Below are 17,272 nucleotides of genomic sequence, written 5' to 3'. Positions count from 1 at the left end.
AATGCAGGTGCACACACACTGTCTTGATACTGCCGCCCAGAACAAAACTCATTTCGCACGGAGATGAAAATATTAGAAGGACCACTGCCACTGGGAGACCTTAAAGGCCAAGTTGAAGACAGATAATCCTGGAGAGAATCTATCTATGTGGTCGCTAAGAGTTGGCACCAACTTGACAGCAGTTAATCAATCAACTTTCTATTCTGCTTTCTTTCAAGGAATTCAGGATGGCATACAAAGTCTCCCCCGCCCCCTCCAATCCTCTTTATCTTTTCTGGCCAGCATGGTATAGTCGTTAGAGTGCTGGACTAGGACCAGGGAGACCTGAGTTCAAATCCCCATTCAGCCATGATACTTGCTGGGTGACTCTGGGCCATTCACTTCTCTCTCAGCCTAACCTACTTCAAAGGGTTGTTGCGAGGAGAACCTTAAGTATGTAGTACACCGCTCTGGGCTCCTTGGAGGAAGAGCGGGATATAAAATGTAAATAATAATAGTAATCTTCACAACAACCTTGTGAAGTAGGTTGGGCTGACTGGCCCAAAGTCAGTGACCTTCATGGTGGAAGGAAGACTTGAACTGTCTGTTGCCAGAACCTGAGGGGTATACTCGTGTGGGGAGCTGTAACCCAGAATTTGGCTTTTTAAAAGCCAAATCTGGCAACCTCCAACATTCTAACTACTGCACCACATTAGCTTTCAAAACGGGACAGGCCCCTAACGTTATGGAGACATTAATCCAGTGATGATAGTGCAGGCTTAACAAAAAAATTTCTTTATAGATTTGCTGCTGTTGTGACAAAGATAGTGCAGGTTTGTTGCTGCATACAAAAATTGAGTGGAGCAAAGATGTTGACAGGCTGAGGATCTTGTATGCATTTTGATTTGTTGCTTTATTTACATCTGTGTCCTCATTCAGAACCATTTTAGCGTTCCTGTGACACAACTTCCACTGCCCAGTTCCCTTCAGCAGGCAATATTTAAACCTCTCATCATCATCATTAAATGATGGGTGATGAGAGGTGGCAGCACTCCATTGCTGGACAGTGGCTTGAATAATCCTTGGCACCAAGTGAAAGTGACACAACGTTGTCAAAACATCTTTGTGGAAGATGCTAGGCAACCAGTCACTGACTGAGATTTTTCGCACTCCGGGTGGAGGCACAGCCTAAAGCAGTTGTTCTTGTTATAGCACGTTTATTTTCTTAAATCTCCAGCATATATAGGTAGGCAGTTCACCAACTCTCTCTGTCTGTAGTGGTCTGGTCTCTCCACCCTTCCTGCTGCATTGCAAGTAAAGCTTTTCTAATTATGGACCATGTAATAACGAAAACAGAAGCATATTGCAGGCTCTTTTTTCATTGCCTGCTTCTGTCTAAGTTAATAACTCTAAAATAATCTCCCATCTCTTTTTCCTTCCTTAGATGCTGTCTTCGCTTTCCAGTTACGAAACCCGGTGCACAATGGACATGCCCTGTTAATGCAGGATACCCATAAGCAGCTGCTGGGACGAGGGTACAGGCGCCCAGTTCTGCTCTTGCATCCTCTGGGTGGTTGGACCAAGGATGACGATGTTCCTCTGATGTGGCGAATGAAGCAACATGCAGCAGTGCTGGAGGAAGGAATATTGAATCCAGAAACAACTGTGGTGGCCATATTTCCCTCTCCTATGATGTATGCTGGACCAACAGAGGTAAGGAAAGTTGTTAAACAGAGGTTGCTAATTTCTTTTGTTTTTAGTTTGCCTTACAGTGAACTTAAGTCTTTCCATTATCGATACACTCATTTTAAAAGAAGATGACTTGTGTATTGTGGGAAATGTTAAAGGCGATGTTGCTTTAAAACAGGACCTCAACCTGCTTAGTAGTTAGTGCTGGGAGGAAGGAGTTTAAGGTTTGTTGCTAGGCAGCGGGTTAGTCTGCTACTAGATACAGGGTTGATGACTTGATACAGAGGCCTGCCTCTGAACATTTCAGTTTAGCCTACATAATATTTTATTGGAAACATATTGTTATTAATGTTCATTCATTAATTCAGCAGTATTCTGCTATCTTGTGTGGTCCCAACATAATGGTATCACTAAAAGACACTTGCATGATTCATAAGTATCCTTGGATTTTATTTTATTTTATTTTTTCCCCACAAAGCTGTTTATAGGATAGTTTTAGAGGCCTTAAAGGTGAGGTCCTTTGGTGTTGCACTTCAGATGCAACAGTTAGAGGAGAAGCAGACCTGAGAAGGTAGAAAGCTTCCCCCCCCAAAAGCAACTTTTTCTTTAAACAAACAAGAGGAGGAGGAGATTTTGAGGGGCTGGTATCTCTTTCAGGGAGAAGTCCTGTGTGTCTGTGTTTTGCCAGGGCTTGTTTTTGTGGCTGTGTGGGTTTCAGTTTTGCCTGGGCCCTGGAGAGAGATAGTGGGAGGAGCCATCTAGGGCTGAGGTGAGTCACAGCTGGTGGGAGGGGCCACATCCCTGTTGAGCCTGTCTGCCTGTTTGAAGCCTACTCTTTACATAAGAGGATGCAGCCAGAGAGATTAGCGACCAGAGCTTAGCAAACAGGTATACAGGAGTTTTGGATGGGGTTTTGTGTGGAAGTGTGTGGGTGAGCTTGAAAGGAGCCCCCTTGATCCACAAGGAGCCCAGCAGGAAGCGAAGGTAAGTACAACCCCCTCTTTCATATTCTCAGGAAATAAAGTTTGAGCTGTTGAATAGTTAACAACTTCAGCTAAGACCTGGCTTTCTAATAATCTCTGAATACTCTAAACAAAAGCAGTTATGAAGATAGAAAGTCAGCAGGGGAGGGGTTGCTTCCCATTGTATAGCACAGAGTGTTGCATGTATGAGTTACCTGCGTGATAAGCAGAAGTTGTGGGTGTATGCATCATGCAAGGAGCTCTTGGGGAACAAGTTCATCCCCTTGAAGCCAAGGTGGCTGATCTGCAGAAGCTCAGAGAGGTACGTGGATGAGACCTTCAGGGACATGATAGAGGCATCACACTCAGGCTCATGGTGCCTCTGATTTCAGGGCGAATGAAGGTTTTGCAGAAGCAGGCATGCTCCCTTAGAAGGGACCCCTTCTGTGAATCATGAGCCCATATCCTCTCGCACAGGGGATACTCATTGGGGGTGGTGGGTGGAGGTGGGTCTCCTAGTAGTGGGTGACTCAATCATTAGGTGTATAGAGAAATGGTTTGGTGACCCATGTCTAGACCACATGGTGACGTGCCTACCTGGTGTGAAGGTTGTGGATATCATGTGGTGTCTAAATGTCTAAATAGGCTGTTAGGCAGTGCTGGGGAGGAGTCAGCTGTCATGGTCCACATTTCCCAACGGGAGGTATCCTGCCACCCCAATTACTACCAAACGTACGGCGCCAGAACAGGAAAGAAACGGGAGGAGTAAGTAAACCCTCCACCCGCTCTTAAAGCCATCCCCCACCCCAGTGCCGGACCGCAGTTTGGCGGTTCTGTGCACACTCCTAAAAGAAGGGGATAGAATCTAACAAGTTAGAAAACCTAGGAAGACCGGCGTTCTCCACAGAAACTCTGTGGGTGACAATACAAGGCTTGAAAGGAAATGTATTACTGGGGACATGCCATTTTTCTCCTGATCTAAATGCTGACAGTGACTGGGAGTTGCAGAAGCAAATCAGAGAGGCATTAAAGAGAGACAGAGCTGTAATAATGGATGACTTCAATTACCCACACATAGACTGGGTTAATTCACATTCAGGTCATGACAGAGGCCCAAAGAGGCCAATTTCTAGATGTGCTGAATGACTGTGTCCTAGAACAATTGGTCATGGAACCAACCAGAGAGAAGGTGACTGTGGACTTAATCTTGAGTGGCACCCAGGACCTGGTGCGAGATGTCAGTGTCGTGGAGCAGTGTTCTTTATGGAACAGTGACCATAGTGTGATCAAATTCAGCTAAGGCAGTCTAACACAGGAAACTTCTCTAAAATGAGGAGTTTGGTGAACAGAAAACTGAAAGGGAAAATGAGGAGAGTCACTTCGCTCCAGAGTGCATGGAGTGTATTTAAAACCACAGTAATAGAGGGCCAGTTAAAATGTATACCAAAAAGGAGGCAAAGTACCACCAAGTCTGGGAAGATGCTAGCATGGCTAACAGGTGAAGTCAAGGAAGCTATAAAGGGGTGAAAGACTTCTTACAGAAACTGGAAGGCCTGCCCAAATGAAGAGAACAGAAAGGAACACAAACTCTGGCAGAAGAAATGCAAGGAGACAATAAGGGATGCAAAAAGAGAGTTTGAGGGACATTTAGCTAAAAGCATTAAGGGGAATAACAGAAACTTCTTTAAATATATCAACAGCAGGAAACCTGCCAGGGAGGTGCTTGGACCATTAGATAATGAGGGAGTGAAAGAGATTGTTAATCTTTAATCTAATCTCTCCTTATTTATTTTGTTTATCTTTATTTTTTATTTCTCTATGTAAACTGCCTTGGGAATTTTTGTTGGAAAGTGGAATGTAAATATTTGTAGTAGTATTAAGGAATATATGGAGACTGCAGAGAAGCTAAACGAGTTCTTTGCATCCACCATCACAGCCAAGGATATGGAGTGTTTACCTATGACTGAAATGAGCTTTTCAGGGACCAAGGGTAAAGCTCGGAGTCGGACAGAGGTTACAAGAGATGACATTATAAACCAGTGATGCACAATTCAAATACTCTGGTAGGCAGAAACCAACTGTGATTTGGTGTGGGGGGGCTGAGGTCAGTTTTTAGGGCACTGATTATTAATGTAACACTTAGTATTAATTAATTAATTACATCAAATTAATTAAATTTGTTTTAATTAAAATTTAACTTTTGAGGTTCTGGCATAATACAAGCTTCCATGGTTTCACATGTTGTTCACACAAATCATCCCACTTAATAATAATTGCTGGTTTATTTTAAAATTCAAAACCCTATTTCAGGGGTTTTAATCACTGTAATTGTTTAATTGTTTTAAAATGTGTTTAAATTGTTAATTGTTATATTGTTTTTTAATTTGTTTTAGCTCTTTACTGTTTTAGTGGTGTGTTTTGATTGTGAAACGCCCTGAGCCATTTTGGAAGGGCGGTATACAAACAAACAAGGAACATTTGTAAGGAAAAAATCAAGAGACGCCCATAGGGCCATTTCCCTTCTGGTTTAGCTGTCATTGTTTAGCCACCTGCTACTGTTCCCTCTGAGTGGTCTTGCTGTGGGCTGGTGGGGAAACAGCCCAGAAGGGGAGCTGTTAGGGAGAGGAGTTTGGCAGCAAGTATATGCTTAATGGGGCTCACTTCTCCCGGCAGCTCCTGAGTCAGTCGGCTGCCTTTAGCCCACTACTTGCTTCCCAAGCCCTCTATGGGGCTTGCTTCACCTCCACTCGCTTTCAGTTCTCCCTGGCAGCTTCCAAGTAGTCCCTCCGCTGCCCTTTGCCCGCTACTGGCTGCTAGGCTGCCATAGAAGCTGGGAGCTTCCTGGAAAGGAGGGCTTGGGAGGCCAGCGAAGGACAGCTGAGGGGCCGCTTGGGACTTGCTGGGGGGAAGCAACCTCCATGGAGGGCTTGGGGGGCAAGTAGTGGGCCAAGGGCTCAGGAGGTGAGTGGTGGGACAAGAAAAAAGGGCTCATGGGCTTCATGCAGCACACAAGCCATATGTTGTACAGGCCTGTTCTGAATTGTCTAGAAAAAATAACAAATTGCCAGGCCCAGATGACATCCACCCTAGAGTCCTTAAAGAACTCAAATATGAAATTGCAGACCTCCTTGCAAAAATATGTAGTTTAGCCCTGTAATCAGACTCTGTACCAGAGGACTGGAAAGTAGCCCTCCAATCAGTAAAACTGATTTTTTTGAAAGGGGATCCAGGAAATTACAGGCTGGTTAGCTTAACATCTGTTCCAGACAAACTGATAGAAAGCATTTTGAAGGATAAAATTAAGCATATAGAAGAACAGGCCCTGCTGAAGGAAAACCAGCATGGTTTCTGCAAAGGTAAATTTATTTATTATTTATTAATTAAAAATTTCTTATATACCACCTCCTCCAAAGACTCTAGGCGGTGAACAACAATACCACTAACAGTTAATTAAAATAATAAAAAACAGGTGGGCCTTAAGAAGGGCCTTAAAAGCAGCCAGGGAGGGGGCTGGACAGATCGGGGGGTGGGGGAGTGTTCCAAAGAAGAGGGGCAGCCATAGAGAAGGCCCTCCTATGGACCCAGGCACCACGCACTATACCAGGGCCTGGGACACTAAGGAGCGCCAACTGAGAAGACCTCACAGGTTGGGATACAACTGGCTGAGAGAGGCAATCCCGGAGATATACAGGTGCTAAGCCCATAAGGGTTTTATAGGTGAGAACCAGCACTTTGAATTGGACCCAGAAGCGAACAAGCAACCAGTGTAGTGACCGTAAAAGAGGTGTGACACTATCAAATCTATGGCCACCCTTGAGGAGGCGGGCCACAGCATTCTGGACTAGTTGAAGCTTCTGAATCATTTCCAAAAGCAACCCTAAGTGCAGCACATTACAGTAATTCAAATGAGAGGCCTGAGTTACTGTTGCCAGGGCCTGCCGGTCGAGAAAAGGCTGTAACTGGCGAACCCACCAAAGCTGGGCAAAGGCACCCCTGGCCACAGCCTCCACCTGCTGTTCAAGCAGGAGCCATGAGTCCAGAAGGACCCCCAGATCACGAACTATCTTGTCTCTCAAACCTTTTGGAGTTCTTTGAGAGTGTCAACAGGTGTGTGGATGAAGGCGATCAAGTTAACATAGTGTACTTGGGCTTTCAAAAAGTTTTAGAAGAAGTTCCTCACCAAAGAGGAACAACCACCTTGGGATTGTTTTAATGAAAGGTGATATACAAATTTAACAATAAAGAAATAAAAAGATTCTTGAGAAAACATAGCAGTCTTGGGATAAGGGGACAGGTTCATGTGTGGATTGGTAACTGGTTGAAGGACAGGAAAGAGAGGGTAGGAATGAATGGACAGTTATCACAATAGAAGTAAGAAAGAAGTGGGGTCCCCCAGGGATCTGTACTGGGACCGGTGCTTTTTAATATATTCATAAATACATCTAGAAGTTGAGGTAAGCAGCAAGATGGCCAAATTTGCAAATGACACCAAACTATTTAGAGTAGTGAAATCCACAGTAGATTGTGAGGAGCTCCAAAAAGATCTCCAAACTGGGGGAGTGGACAACAAAATGTCAGATACGCAAGTGTAAAGTGATGCATATTGGGGCAAAAAAACCCCAACTTCACATATACGCTGATTGGGTCTGAGCTGTTGGTGACTGACCAGTAGAGAGATCTTGGGGTCATGGTGGACAGCACGTTGAAAATGTTGACTCAGTGTGCAGCAGCTATAAACACACTCACTCATACGCTTGCATGCCAATTCTGTGCTTGGAGTCATTAGGAAGGGGGTTGAAAACAAAACTATTAGTATTATAATATACAAAACTATAGTGTGGCCATATTTGGAGTACTGTATACAGTTCTGGCCATGGTATCTTAAGAAGTACACTGTAGAACTGGAAAAGATGCAGAAGAGGGTAACCAAGATGATCGGGGCCTAGAGCAACTTCCTTACGAGGCAAGGCTACAGCACCTGGGGCTTTTTAGTTTAGAAAAAGGGACTGAGGGGAGACATCGTAGAGGTCTATGAAATCCTGCATGATGTGCAGAAAGCTGATAGAGAAATTTTTCTCCCTCACTTATAACACTAGAACCAGGGGTCATCCCATGAAACTGATTGCCAAGATATTTTTGATCGATGAACAGAAATACCTTTCCACACAATGTATAATTAATCTATGGAATTCTCTGCTTCAAGATGTAGCCACAGCCAATAGCCTGGATGGTTTTAAGAAGGTTTTAGATAAATTCATGGAGGACAAGTCTATCAATGGCTACTAGTCTGAGGGCTATAGGCCACCTCCAGCCCAAGAGGCAAGATTCCTCTGAATACCAGTTTCAGAAGCAACAGTGGAAGAGAGGGCATGCCCTCAGCTCTTGCTTGTGGGCTTCCTAGAGGCATCTGGTGGGCTCCTGTGTGAAACAGGATGTTGGACTAGATATTGATTGATTGATTGATTTAGGCAGGCCTCAGGCCTGATCCAGCAGGGCATATGTTCAAGCGGTTTTTTACACCATTGCTTCCTTTTTGTGTTTATTTCACAGGAGTTCTGAGCACTCTTTAACATACTGCACCATGGCCAGAGCTGGAGATATGAAATTTCTTTTTTCTATTCACCCCTGCTTTATTTCAGCATTTTTCTTCTGATCCATACAGAGTTGAGACAAGCATGAGCAAACAACTGAAAAGAAAACATGCTTTTGGCACACCACTTGGTTGAGCAAATGGCTTCAAAGCATGATACACAGTACTACAAAATGACTCTTTTTCAAGATTTGATTTAGAACTTTTGAGTTGCTTAATGGTGGGAATTTTCTTCTATACCACACTGCCATTCTCTGAGGGTGAGCTTGTGCATGTGTATGTGCACATTTTTCATAGAGTTTTCAGGTCGTTTTGCCTTGGTTCCTTTTTAAAAAATAGAAGATTTGCTTTCTTTAACATCATCTAGCTTGCTTGGGAGAAGGGTAGCATTCTGCAGAAAGCGAGTTGGTCCTCAGTTCAAGGGTTAAGGTGAAAGACAAGTAGCCACTATTTCCAGCCTTTTTGTCCTAATTTGTGACCTGTCCAGGTAGTGGAAAAATCTTGCTTTATGGCCGCCCTTTTGTCTAGCTACAGTGAATTAGTGAATTGGATACTGGTATTTGTCACAGCCACTGGCCACCTATACTGTCATTGCCACCTCATTCTCTTCTTCCTTCTGTTGGGAAACAAAATACCTAGCAGTCAGCTGCCTAAGATAGTTTAGGCACTTGATTTCAGGGTGCTTCTCTCCTCCCCCCCCCCATTCATTTGCCTGTTTCCTTGCCGCCGCCACCACCACCTGGAAAGCAAGCACCTTGGAATTGGAAGCAGTAGAAACTCCTCTCTCTCTCTTTTTTTTTTTTAGCAACTAGCTCTTCTGTGCTTTGTTCCCCAATGGGAGAAGGTGAAGAAGGTGGTAGTAATGGAACAGCCAGCCTGTGGACTGGAACCTATATTAGCATTTGAGCTGATATGCCAGGGCTTGACAAATCCCAGGCTCTAGGGAGCCATGGCATCTAGAAATTTAACAGTAATGCCTAGACTAGGATAGTCGGAGATGGTTATTTAATGAAATATTTATTTGTCCCAGGCAACCCTGTTTCTAAGTATGTTAAGGAGCCCATTTACCTTCCCTCTTCATAGTATCTGTCAATAAGTCTGGTAATTTTGTCAAGTTTTGAGCCATTTTTGGAAGAGCGGTATATAAATCCAGTAAATAAATAAATTAGTAAACAAGTGTCCATTGTTTGGCTCCTAAAGGTTTGGGCTGGCTCCTAGAGACAAAGACAATTTGTCAAGGCCTGTGAAAGGCTACAGCCACATCTGTATGCCCAGAGAGTATGTCTTTAGTGTGCATCTGTCTACACCTTCTGTTTTTTGCTGTAGCTTTTCCAGAAAGAACTTGAAAAGTTAAGTTAGGAAGCTGCTATCTACTGAGTCAGACCAATGGCCAATCTAGCTCAGTATTGTCTACTCTAACTGGCAGTAGCTCTCCAGAGCTTCAGGCAGGAGTTTTTCTTAGCTAACTTCTTGGGAGTTTTTCTTTTCTTTCTCCTAACTGGAAATGCCAGAGATTGAACCTGGGGTCTTCTGCATGTCAAGCAGATGCTCTACCACTGAGCTACTGCCCCTTCTCCATAATAACTTGGTAGTTATGATGTTAGGTTAGTGCTGCAAATCGGGAAAGGTGAGCTGGTCTTAGGGTAGCGAGCATTAATTGCTCCCTTTGCTACGCAGAGTCCTCCTTGGGTTGCATTTGGATGGGTGACTACATGTGAGTGATATAAGATAACCCGTTTAGGGAATGGGGCCATAACTCAGTGATTGAACCTCTCCTTTGTGTGCAGAAGGTCCCAAGTCCTGTCCCTGGTGGAATCTCCAGGTAAGGCTGGGAAAGACTCCTGCCTGAAACATTCCAGAGTTGCTGCCAGTCAGTGTAGACCAGGGATTCTCAACATTGGGTCCCCAGATGTTATTAGACTTCCCAGCTCCCATAATCCCCAACCAAAGGCCACTAGGACTGGGGATTATGGGAGCTGAAGTCCAATAATATCTGGGGACCCAGCGTTGAGAATCCCTGGTGTAAACAGTACTGAGCTAGATGGACCAATTGTCTGACTTGGTATAAGGCAGCTTCCTATGCCTTCCCAGTTGTCACAAGCTGTTTCCCCCCTGGCAGAATAACCTGGTAAAGAAGCTTGAGTGTTCATTGTGTGCGAAGATGATTATTCATAACTGACCACACAATGTGAGTAAACAGAGATGCCTTGCCTGAAGTGCTAAGCTCTGAAGGTCTGCATAGGAGCAGGACAAAACCTCTAACAGAGAATCTTGTAACTCGCAAGGAGTCTTTAGAATGGCAGCTTTTATGCTTTTATTTTTAAAAACGTTTCTACCTTGAATGGTTGCTGGGAGTGCTTTACAAAAAAACCTCAGGAGTAGAAACTATCATCTTCAGGATCCTAATAGTCAGGTGATGCAAGTCTTTTGTGGAGAATGCCCTTCTTTAAATCTTGAGCAACATTCGCTAAAACTTCCCTTAATCCAGGATCACTTTAAATCCCTAAAATGATGCCATTTACTCTTGGAGAGCACTGCTTATGCATATATTAATAATAATTCAATACAATGCTTTGGCAGCCATTCAGAACACAGGCTACTTAAATCCCATTGACTTCCATGCAAATTAAGTATCATAACTATGTCCCATTCTTTCCAGCCTATGGCTACTTGTCACATTTTGTGCGGTTTCTGACAGCTGTGCAGGAGTGAATAAAGTTGCTTAAGTGGACATGCTTTCCTTTAGGTATTTGTGTTTGCACTTGGAGAACATGAAAGGAAAAGTTTGAACCAAACCTGTATCCTCCGTTCAATTCTTTACTTGAAGGCAAATAAAAGAACATTCCATAATTTATGCTGCATTTTCTCGGAAAGCCGCTTGCCAATAGTGTGTTTTAGCCGACTAATAAAAGACAACTCTTCCTTTAATCATTTTCTGTAGGTCACTGAGAAGACATTGGTACCAGATTTGTTTCTGTAACACAAATGAATTGCAGAACAATGACAGCTGCTAAGCCAATATGGTTATCAACTGTCTGAACATAGTTTTCCAGTTAGCAAAGATTTAATGGGCATGTTTTGTAGGTCTCGAGCTAGCATTTTTTGGAAACCCTTTTAAAACAAACTTTTTATGGGGTGTTTGCTAACAAGCTACGAAACTGTGTTTGCAGCCAGATTGTTACCTATTTGATGGCAAAGGATATACCTAAAAAGAACAGATGCTTTGGTGGGGAGAGGGAAATAAACTTCCTGATTGCTGAAATTGCTAGGGAAGATGATTGCAGAATTGCTTGTGTCTAATGTAATTTTACGATCCTCAAGCTTTTTGAAACAATTTTCTTTTTCAAATTCTTAATTTTTAATAAATGCAGGATAGATTTTCTGGTTTGCTTTGCCTTATGGCAACCTAGAACATATTATTTTTTTAAAATTTTTGCTAAATATCCAGAGCTGGAGTTGTATGATTGTGTGTCCTTGTTCAAATGTGTTGTACAAATGAAGTGCAAACATATTAAAGTCTGGATAACAAGGGGAACACCATATGTTTCTGCCCTACACCTCTCTCTATCAGCAGCATAATCTGGTGCATGTCACTCCTCTCTGTGGTCAAGCTGAAAATGTTTACCACTTGTTCACTCTGGCAACTGATCAATTAGCTTCTGGCTGTAACATTTTCATGCTAGTGTACAGAGAACTGTTGTGTTGAACTTCTTTTTGCAGTACTTGTTCATTTTATAATTTCTTGTCTTAAAGTTTTTAAGAAAGGTTTTCAAGCCTGTGGGATGGTGATTCAAAGTCCTTATCATAAGCCTAATGTCTGTCGTAGGAGGAACAAGATATAATAGCCCCTGTACTGACACTGATACTCACCTGTGGGCATTGTAGAAACTGGTAGACTTGGATTTCTAAAACATTGCTGTTGATTTATGATTCTGTGATTCCTGCCCCCCCCATAAGATTATTTCCTTCTGCAATTGTTGATATGCAGAATGCTGCAATAACTGTCTTTTGCCGTCTTAAAGTTACAGTAGTCAGAATTGTAGACCTGTAATTGTAAAAATTACACCATACAATGGAGCATCCTTGCTCTACTGACTATCAACTAGTTGTGTCAAAAACAAAATCTAGGTTTAGAGATGTCTGCTTAAAAGGAAAAAAATACAGGAAGCTGGATGCTTGACATAGTTTTGCATTTTGTAACCTGGTATGAATTCCCGAGTACACATTCCAAGTGTGCACCTCCAGTATCAGTTACCTCTTTGAAATACATGAGTGTTGCAGCATTTCTGCTTGACATTTCTGTGGTCTGGAGTACATGCATGACAAAACAATGGAGGATGGAGTTTTCTGTGGGTTCATGCACTCTTTGTCTCCTCCCATCTTGAGCAGCCATTACCCCCTTCCTCTCATTTTGAAGCCATTTATTTATTTATTAGATTTATATACCATCCTTCCAAAATGGCTCAGGGCAGTTTACAGCACGATAAAAACAATTAAAACAAGTTAACAATTAAAATCAAACTATTAAAACACAATTAAACCAATTAAACAGCTAAAAACCCTAGAAATCAGGGCAACCATTTAAAACAATTTAAAACAGTCAATCATTTAAAACCCTGGAAGGCCAGGCCAAACAGATAGTTTTAAGCACTCTCCTGAAGGACAGTAATGATCTCAGATTACGAATTTCTGCCGGGAGTGCATTCCACAGCCCAGGAACAGCTACAGAGAAGGCCCACCTCTGCATCGCCACCAGACGAACCGGTGGCAACTGGAGACAGACCTCCTCAGATGACCTTAACGTGCAGTGGTGATCAAGTAGAAGAAGGCTCTTTCTTAGATAACTCAGACCTAAGCTGTTCATGGCTTTAAATGTAATAACCAGCATTTTGTATTTTGCCTGGAAACATATCGGCAGCTAGTGTAACTGTTTCAAAACAAGCATAATATGGTCTCTCCGGGTTGCCCCAGAGATCTGGCTGCCGCATCCTGAACTAACTGAAGTTTCCGGACTACGTACAAAGGCAGCCCCACGTAGAGCGCATTGCAGTAGTCGAGCCAGGAGGTTACCAGCTGATGCACCACTGTTTTGAGGTCATCCTCTTCAAGGAATGGGCACAGCTGTCGAATCAGCCGAAGCGGATAGAAAGCACTCCTGGCCATGGCCTCCACCTGAGATACCAGGGTGAGGCCTGGGTCCAGGAGTATTCCCAAGCTGCGCACCTGCTCCTTCTGGGGGAGTGTAACCCCATCCAGCACAGGAAGCTCTAACTCACTCCTCAGATTCTGAGCCCCCACAATGAGCACCTCCGTCTTGCTTGGATTCAGCTTCAATTTGTTCTCCTTCAGTCAACCCATTACTGCCTGTAGGCAGGCATTTAGAGAATGAGTGCCATTTCCTGAAGATGAAAAGGAGAAATAGATTTGGGTGTCATCAGCATACTGATAACACCCAGCACCAAATCTCCTGATGACCTCACCCAGCGGTTTCATGTAGAGATTAAAAAGCATTGGTGACAGAATGGAGCCCTTGGGGACTCCATATAACAGCTCCCATTTTGAGGAGCAACTGCCACCAAGCTCTACCATCTGGAATCTACCCGAGAGAAAGGAGCGGAACCACTGCAAAGCAGTGCCCCCTATCCCCAACTCCCAAGGCGACCCAGAAGGATACCATGGTCGATGGTATCGAACACCGCCGAGAGATCCAGAAGAACTAGCAGAGTCACACTCCCTCAGATGATTCCCCAGTAAAGATCATCCATCAGGCCGACCAAGGCTGTCTCAACCCCATAGCCAGCTCTAAAGCCAACTTGAAATCAGTCTAGATAATCAGTTTCCTCTAAGACTGCCTGGATCTGGTCGGCCACCACCCTCTCAGTCACCTTGCCCAACCAAGGGAGATTAAAGATCTTGGAGAAATTATAGTTATGTGTACACTGATCTTAACACTAGCCATGGTAGACTGAATCACAGTTTTCAAACATGCTTTAATAACGTTTGGTAACTGCCTTGTTGCTTCAGAAGTGCCTCCAGGAAGCCCACAAGTGGGAGCTGAAGGCACGCTGCTCTCCTGCTTTGGCTCCCCTACAACTGGTATTCAGAGGCATCCTGTCTTGGAACCTGGAGGTAGCCTATAGCCATTAGGACTAGTAGCCATTGATAGACCTGAATTTGTCTATGCCTCAAGCCATACAAGCTAGTGGCCCTCACCACATCCCCTAGCAGAGAATTCCATAGAAGAACATAAGTCCTAAGAGACATGTTACGATCGTACCCATTTCAGATATAGCGACTTGTCCTATGAAGAAGGCAGAGATGCTTCATAGGACATGTATACCCAAGTATTCAGTTAATGTCTGACTTGCCATTGAATATGTGAAGTGTTCAGTTGGCTTGGAAAGCTGTATCTGAAGTTATGTTTGGTGATGCTACCATTCTAAATTCAAAAGGAAAGGTAGCATGTCTGGAGGAAGCCAGAATGCTAACCAGTGTGCTGGTTGTGCAGGAAGTGTTTGCATTTTTACAAACACAAACGTCATACATATGATTTCTACCATGAAATTCTCAACTGGTATCATTTGAGAGTCCAAAGAACTGCATGCACAAGCTATACTGTAGGCAATGGGAGCCTTGGCTATATTATTTCGTACACATGTGCTGGATCACAGTGTTAATTTGTAATTTCAAGTGGAGTTGAACTTACCAGTTGTTGTTTTTGCTAAGCCTTGATAGTGATATCTGATGCATCAGTGCATGATGATTTTGATGTTTGTTTAAATGATTTTAATGGTTTAATTTAATTTTGATTATAATTGTTAATTGATTTTAATTGTTTTTGTTTTTGCCCTGAGCCATTTTTGGAAGGGCGGTATATAAATCCATCAAACATACATTATCTGGTGAATCTAGGCCTGCACAACAGAAGGCCCTGGGGCCAGATTCAGCCCACAGGGACTATTTTACTGGCCCCCACATATCCTGCACCAACACGGCTTCGGCTAGTGCGCCAGCTGCGTCCCTTTCTCGAGAAGGCAGATCTGGCCACAGTTACCCATGCCTTAGTCACGTCACGGCTGGATTACTGTAATGTGCTCTACGTGGGGCTGCCCTTGAAGACTATCCGGAAACTGCAGCTAGTGCAAAACGCGGCAGCGTGGGTTTTATCCGGAGCTGCCTGCTGGGAGCACATCACACCCATTCTGAAAGAGTTGCACTGGCTGCCAGTTCATTTCCGGGTCCAATTCAAGGTGCTGGTTTTGACCTTTGAAGCCCTTAATGGTTTAGGCCCGGGTTACCTGAGGGACTGTCTGCTCCCAAGGGTTGCTGCCTGCTTGGTAAGGTCATCTGAGGGGGCTCTGCTCTGGGTGCCGACAATGAGGGAGGCTCGGCTGTCGTGCAGTCGAGACAGGGCCTTCTCTATTGCTGCCCCCAGACTTTGGAATGCTCTCCTAGTGGCCATTCGCTCCTCTGACTCCATCACAGTTTTTAGAAAGCTTGTTAAATCTTGGCTTTTTATCCAGGCCTTTACATGATTATTTTATTGCTGCTTCTATGTGTTTTACTCACATATAGTTTTTATATCTGTATTTTATAGATTTTAAATTAGATCGGTTTTGTATTTTTAGCTTAATATTTTTATTATCATTTTTATTGCATGTTTTTTTAACTTTTGTAAACCGCCTTGGGATTGTTTTTAATGAAAGGCGGTATATAAATGTAACAAAAATAAAATAAACACAGGAGCTGGGAACTGCCTTAGAGTGCCATCCTAGGAACGTTTTCTCAGAAATATGTTCCATAGTGTACCCAGTGAGTCTTACTCCCATGTAAGCATGCCTAGGATTGCAGCCTGAAAGCAAAAACAATTTAGGGAGAGGAGTTGGCATTTATTTTGGGCTGGCATGCACTCCAGGGGCCCCACTCACTGAGCAGGTGCAGGACCTATTTTCTGGCCCCTATTTCCTGGTTGAAACTATAGGTCCATTGAGTGGGAACAGATCCACAAGTAACTAATAATATTTTAAATTTAAATGTAATAATGTGCTAAAAATTGACCTTGGCCACTGCATGCCAAGTTGTGGACGGTTCCGGATAATGGTCCTTCTAATTTTTCCATCTCTGTGTGGAATGAGTTTTGTTCTGGGTGGCTGTATTAAAGCAGTGTGCGCGCACACATCGGGCCTTCCTGATTCAACCTGAGCGGGATCTCAAATGAACTGAGCAGACATCCAAGAACTTGTGAGTGTGTGAACGTGTGCACGCCTTAGAGGAAACAGTGGTTCTGACCCACTAGGGCGTTTGAGTTGTGCAGCTCTAGATGAATGTCAGGAGGAACATCTGCAGTGTTTCTAGGTGGCGCGTTTGGGGTATTGGACATACTGATTTAGCTTAAGGACTTGTGCCTGGTCCAAGTGGCTGAGGAATTTAGTGGATGCCAGTGTGGGTTACACAGCCCTGATCAGGGTTTACTGAGGGACTACAGCTTTATGGAAGTTGCTTTCAGCTTTTCCAGTTTAGACTAACTTGGGTGCCATCTGGATTTGCAGTGTTAGATGCCAAATGAGATCAGAGCCATTTGAGATGGGGGGAAAGAGAAATCCGATTGTGGGTTTTCGGCACTTGATACAAATTTTTCATCTCTTCTGGATCTCGTAACTTGGCCTCTTGTTTTTGCTTTGTGCTATTATGGACGTTGGCGGGGGGTGGAATTCTGTGGTCTTGGAATACAACAGAGATGCTTGCAAGCAAATGGGCAACAGAGAAAAGTCAATGAATTATAAACCTTTGTCAGCTTGTTGGTTTGTATGTCTATTATAGCTATTCTTTTTAGGAATTACCTTCTTGGCATGGTGCTTGAAATAAAGAATTTTAGTTTAAAACATTTGTATTGATGATTTGTTTTGCTGTGTCAAATGGACATGATTTTGAAATCTCTTGGCTGGGGTACAGAAGGCAATTTTTCTTGGGCCGAGATTCTGGAAAAAATTAGGATCTTTGTTTACTCCTCCTCTTTCTCTTGGTAGAAGAACCTTTAGAAAATGAAATACAA

General features: G+C 43.5%; 1 protein-coding gene and 1 long non-coding RNA gene across 5 annotated transcripts in view; one reads left to right on the top strand and one right to left on the bottom strand.

Moving 5' to 3' along the window:
- The window catches only part of PAPSS1 (3'-phosphoadenosine 5'-phosphosulfate synthase 1), an 88,352-nt gene that overhangs the window by 51,070 nt on the left and 20,010 nt on the right, over window positions 1-17,272 (top strand). For 3 of the 4 annotated variants that reach the window (XR_008308808.1, XM_053257102.1, XM_053257101.1), the window contains exon 10: window positions 1,424-1,692. Coding sequence is in view for 2 of the 4 variants with exons in the window: in XM_053257102.1 (XP_053113077.1) it covers window positions 1,424-1,692 (269 nt within the window). In the remaining 2 variants the exon portion in view is untranslated. Of the gene's footprint in view, window positions 1-1,423; window positions 1,693-4,566; window positions 4,694-8,180; window positions 8,360-17,272 lie in introns of those variants that run through there. The other variant, XR_008308809.1, reaches the window with a different exon arrangement.
- Window positions 11,024-12,227, bottom strand: LOC128327828 (uncharacterized). The gene is made up of 2 exons (XR_008308810.1): window positions 12,091-12,227; window positions 11,024-11,194 (listed from the first exon to the last, which is right to left on the bottom strand). It is a non-coding gene; the product is annotated as an uncharacterized LOC128327828 (long non-coding RNA).

The sequence above is a fragment of the Hemicordylus capensis genome, chromosome 5 (genome assembly GCF_027244095.1).
Source record: "Hemicordylus capensis ecotype Gifberg chromosome 5, rHemCap1.1.pri, whole genome shotgun sequence".
In the NCBI taxonomy this organism is placed as follows: Eukaryota; Metazoa; Chordata; class Lepidosauria; order Squamata; family Cordylidae; genus Hemicordylus; species Hemicordylus capensis.
The sequence above is the reverse complement of the archived record's forward strand: the minus strand, read 5'-3'. Positions and strand labels throughout refer to the sequence as shown.